We start from the raw sequence: 5,450 nt of genomic DNA, 5'->3' as shown, positions 1-5,450 counted from the left end.
GGCCAGCCTGGTCTACAGAGTGAGTTCCAGGACAGCCAGGGCTACACAGAGAAACCCTGTCTCAAAAAACTAAAAACAAAACAAAAAACAACAACAACAACAAAAACAGCTGAGCCCCTCTGAGATGACTTACAGATGCTGGTCAATATTTAGGAAGAGGCTAAGAGGCACAAAGGGTGCTTTCTTTTAAAAAGTCTCGCTAACTTGATGGAGAGGGGCTTAGAAAGCCAAACCTTTTGAGATGTTAGAGAGACACACTGGAGTGGGGCCTGCAGTGCAAGGGATGAAGTATTACTAACTCTTGAGGCAGGACGCAGGGGTGTAGAGGTGCAAATCCGGGACTGACAGCACTCCCAGGTTCTCCTCGGGGAGGAGGGGAAAGCCTGTGAGTCGGGTGTTCACTAAACCTCTTATGAACATAGGTATTGACGATGGCTCCGGGTGAACCCTACAGCAGGAAGCTGGGGACCCAACTGCACCCGGATTTCAAATGCAGGGCATGCTGTGCAAGGCCGGTGCGCCTCCAACTGCGGTCCCCTGCTCCTCCCCAAAGCCTCTGCCTGCTCAACTGACTCTAAAGTCTATAGAGTACACCTGGGCCTCAGTGGCGCGAGACCCGGGTGACAACCGGTCTTTGGGGACCTGTAACCGGTGCTCCCCAGTCCTCCTGGCCTTCCCTCTCGCCGGGTTGCGATACACCAAGCCAGGCCAGAGACCGGACAGAGAGGTCCAGGCGCTCTACCTCCCCGCCAAGTCCCGCAGGCTCTGGGTCACCTGGAGGCCCGGTGAGGAACACGTGCCGCGACATGTGCGTGGGGGTCGGGGTGCGGGGTGGTCCAGGTCAGAGCAGGGCGGTCGGGGATCAGAATGGGCGGTCAGGCCCCACCCCTTACGCTGAAGGCCAAGCTCCTGCCCGCAGGGAAAGCACCGCCCCGCCCCGTGGTCGCGCATGCGTTTCCAACGCTCCCTCCCCCCGCCCCTTCCCGACACACAAGGCGCATGCGCATTCTTCCCTACTCCTGGTGGTATATGGCAGTGGCTGTAAGGTCTGGAAACAGTCCAGTGTGCCAGACTCACGTGAGGTATCTGCACGGATGCATTCGTGGGAATTCCAGATACTTGGCCGTTGCTGCTTAAGTACCTGAGTTCTGTCCCTGAGACCCTCACCTCAGGCTGCAAGTGAGCTCCTATGCAGCAATAGAAACCCTCCTTGAAGGAACAGCTGTTCGTGGGATTTGAACTCCGTGTACAATGTTCACTTGGCTGTGGAGCAGTCAGCTGGAGAACAGATAACCTCAATTTATCCTGGCCTCCACCTCCCGAGATGAATATCTGAGACAAGTTAGTAAGAGTCTAAAGATCTGATTTAGCTTTTTTATTGCAACCTGGAAGTAGAAGGAGCTTCCAGTGACCTGACCTGATCTGAGCGGCAGAAGCGGCAGAAAGAGTGGTGAAAAGCAGAAACAAGAGCAAAAGCGAGGCTTCTCTCCGCAGAGTTCTCCCCTTCCATTGCTGAAATAGAACTTCCTCACTGACTTCATTCAGCTGACTGCGATGCCCATCCATCCATGCTCGGGGGAAACTAGCCCAAAACAGTTTTTTCAAAGCCAGTTTGATGGTCATCTTAGTGATAGTGACTTGATTCCATTTTGGCCCGATCTGGACTGCTAGGGGCTTGCACAGCAGCTTGGCCCAAAGCGATGGCGTCCTTTAGACTGGAGTAACTGGCGTTAGTCCTGAGAACCTGAACCTGTTTGCAGGAGGTTTTCAAGCTCGCCCACGTTGCTCACCTCTGATGCAGGCCGACTTCCTATCCCCAGCCATGCACGGAATCCCTCATCTCTGCTCCATACCTCCACACTTGTCTATCAACCCACAGCTGCCTTACCCAGAGAAAGTCGGTTCTTACCTCAGTTAGCCGCGAGACTCATTCCACCAGCAAAAGAAGTGGCAGTGGCTTTTGCCGGCGATGTACCTGTAGACCCTTCTAGTCGAGCATGAGTGCAGTTGGGCTTGTGCTCAGTCACCCTCCATTCTGAATGAGAAAGCCATTTCCAGGAATCCTTACCTTTAATTGGTTTGCGAATGTAATATACATACACACATTCACACACACACACACACACACACACTCCTTTCAGCAGGCAATATATGCCAGTCTAACAGCTCAGTTTCCTGCTGTTTAAAAAGAAATCACCTGAAAAGATTGGCAAGCCACACCTGCCACTGTCGTCTCGGCGTTGTTCATAGTCCTGTGTTACTCTAATGGAGTATTATTACTTCTTATCCCAATGGGTAACTTGCCTTCCGCATCTTGCACCTGCATGGACTCAGCGAATGGCTGATGTAAGCAAAGCAAACCCCATGGGAGAACCTAACACAGAGAGACAACATGTGTAGAATCCTAAGTGCTTCTTGTATCCAGAATATTCACTTTAAATATTAACCCTCTAGAATTTTCCATCACTGGCAAGGGGACTGGAATTGTAAGGCTTTCTGGGAGCTGGGTTGTTTTCAGTAGCTCAGCGACAGAATCAGGCATAGAGAATCAATACCGGAGGAAACAAAGAAAATGTCTACATCGATGTGCTCAGCCTTGGGCACTCTCCCTTTTCCTCTCCTTCTCTCTTTTAAGACAGGATCTTTTCTGTAGCCCAGGTTAGCTCAAGCTTCTCCTGCCTCAGCTTCCTCAGTGTTGGGATTATAGTCATTCACCACCAAAACAAGCTAGATGGAGATTCTTCATCCATTAAAAGAAAAAAATGAGATGACAGTAGTTTGTTCACTATATGATAATTCATTGAATGAGTACTCACTTGGTACAATTTCCACCAAATAACAACATAGTTTCAATGATTCATATGTAGTAAATTAGCATCAAAGGGGCACAGCAAGTGAGTGCAATACTGATTTCAAATTTGGTTATCTTGACTCGTGTGTGTGTGTGTGTGTTCATGCATATGTGTGATTGTGTGCACAAAAGCCACAGGACAGCCTCTGGTGTTCCTAGGGAACCATCTACCTTGATTTTGAGACAGTCTCTCACTGGCCTGGAGCTTGCCAAGTAGGGAATCTTCCTGTGGCTGCTTCCCCAGGCTTGGGATTACAAGTGCACAACAGTGGATCTGACTTTCTAATATGGGNTCTGGGGGGGGGGGGGTTGAACCTCAATCCTTGTGTGTGCAAGACAACTGAGAATTTGTCAATCCATCTAATCAGGGTGCTATGGGATGGACATGCCCCATCCCCAAAGGATGTGTGAACACTCCACCACACACAATCTGTGAAGGTGCCAAGACATGTGACCAAGGAAAGTGATCAGTTTGGTAGAGCAGAGCCCTCATGAATGCAACCAGGAAGTCTCTAAAGTCCGATAGGATGCTGCCCACCAGGGCAGGCTGACTTCGCATCTCCAGCCCCACCTAATACAATAAAGCTTCCAGAGTGGACAGAAAAGGACCACAGAGAGCAGTCTGATCTTAGAGACCCTGTGTTCTTTGGGATTATGGGGAAGGAATGTTTGTTGTTGCATGTTGTAACAAGGAACCGGCTCTTTGTTACAGTAGCCTGAGCTGAGACACAGTCTTGAATGAGGGTTAATTCCAGCTGTTCCTTCCTGCCTCTCCTGGATCCCCCTCCCATCTTTTCTGAAGCTGTGGGAGAGAACCTCAGGGTCTGCAAGACAGTACTAGTTTTGATTTCTTATCTTCATTTGCTTGAGACTTTTTGGTCTTTCAATCTCTGGCAATCCAGCAAGAACCAAGGGAACTCCCTCCAGCCTCCCAGGAAATGGGAAGCCAGAGTTTCCCAGAGAATTAGTGAGGATAAGGGGATAGGGCAGATAGAAGGGGCCTGGAGCCAGCTTCCCTGAGGTTTCCCTGGGTGAGGAAGGACGGTGCGTCTGGTCGGTTCTGAATCAGCCCCCCTTGGTTCACAGTGGTTTGTAGACAGCAGTGTTTGTTGTAGCCTAAATCTGTCTCTGCTGCATGAGAGTCAGAGCTGACAGGGAGTGAGTGTGCAGGTAGCTGGTGCTCTGAGACTGGCTGAGGTGTTCCCTTGCGCATACCCCTCCCTCCTTCCATGCCTCTGCCTGCCTGCCTCTATTCCTCCCCCTTCTTTCTCCCTCCCTCTCTTCTTCCTTTCCCTCTCTCCCTTCCACCCTCTTTTCTTTTCCACCTCCCTTCACTTTCTTTCTTCCTCTTCCATTTTCTCTAGATATTATGATAGTCAGGATCTGATGTGCATCTGAAATAGACTGTCTTGAGAAAAACACACATGCACGCACACACACCTTCTTATACCTGAGGTCTAATTTTCACATGCACACACACACATGTGTATGCACACATGCACATACATACACACACATATGCACATGTGCACACACATGCGCACACACATGTACACACATACATGCACAAACTCTCACACATGCACACACACATGCACACTCACATATGCACACACATACACACACTCTCACACATGCACACACTCACATACACACACATCTTTTTATACCTGAGGTCTCATCTTCGCATGTACACACATGCGCACGCACACACATGCACACATTCTTTTATACCTAAGGACCAAGTTTTGAAGGAAAATATAAATATACAGTGCTTTTCCACTCAAAATTAAAATGCCTTTATTTGTGTTGGGTGGGGAGGTTCCTTAGCTACCTCTTTAGGTCATGCATTCCCTGCTTTATTGAGTAAACTCTGCTGTTAAGGGAGCTGGCAGCCTCTGCCTCTGAACCCTCGCACACATCTCACCAGCGGTAATCGCTAGCATTAATAAGAGCTGTGGCGAGGCTCAGTTCAAAGAACTTTGTAAATTATATCACTCACAGAAACTTGACTCCATACACAGAGAAACCATTGCACACAGAGGGTGAGGCTTGCCCAGGGCTACATCATCGGTCCAGACACACCATCCATGTGGGTATGCAGATGCTTCTCATGAAAGTGTCCCCAGCCCATTTGTGTCAGTTACTGTTCTCAGTGCTGGCTCAAATACCTGATGTAAGCAGCACACAAGTACAAAGAAGGGAGTTTGGGGGACTTACCATGCACAGGTACGGTCCATGGTGGCCAGAAGGCTCAGTGACAGGAACATGGGGCAGCTGGTCAGAATGTATCTGCAGTCGTAAGCAGAGAAAAAGGAATGCTGGGAGTTCTGGGGCTCGTCTCACGTCCCCATTTTCCTTTGAATGCAGGCTGAGATCTCAGCCCACAGGATAGAGCTGTGGCCAGTTATAGGAGATCTTCCCATCTTAGTAACCCAGTCCAGAGACTCCTCACATACCTTCCGAGAGGCTTTTCCCACAGCTATTTTGAATCTCATCAGGTTCACAGTCAAGAAGGCCACCACACTGTTCTCCATCGAAAGTGTGTTCAGTATACAAGTTACAGACTGCAGTGGCTTAGCAACCCCATGTGCTGTAG

At 49.5% G+C, this 5,450-nt stretch overlaps 1 protein-coding gene across 1 annotated transcript in view; it reads right to left on the bottom strand.

Moving 5' to 3' along the window:
• Positions 1 to 942, bottom strand: part of Ntpcr (nucleoside-triphosphatase, cancer-related) — a 14,718-nt gene extending 13,776 nt beyond the window's left edge. Inside the window, exon 1 of the mRNA XM_021170583.2 lies at positions 775 to 942. Coding sequence (XP_021026242.1) covers positions 775 to 808 — 34 coding nt within the window. The 5' untranslated portion in view covers positions 809 to 942. The remainder of the gene's footprint in view (positions 1 to 774) is intronic.
• Between the last annotated feature and the right edge of the window lie 4,508 nt (positions 943 to 5,450).

This window comes from Mus caroli, chromosome 8 (assembly GCF_900094665.2).
Source record: "Mus caroli chromosome 8, CAROLI_EIJ_v1.1, whole genome shotgun sequence".
Taxonomy (NCBI): Eukaryota; Metazoa; Chordata; class Mammalia; order Rodentia; family Muridae; genus Mus; species Mus caroli.
The sequence above is the reverse complement of the archived record's forward strand: the minus strand, read 5'-3'. Positions and strand labels throughout refer to the sequence as shown.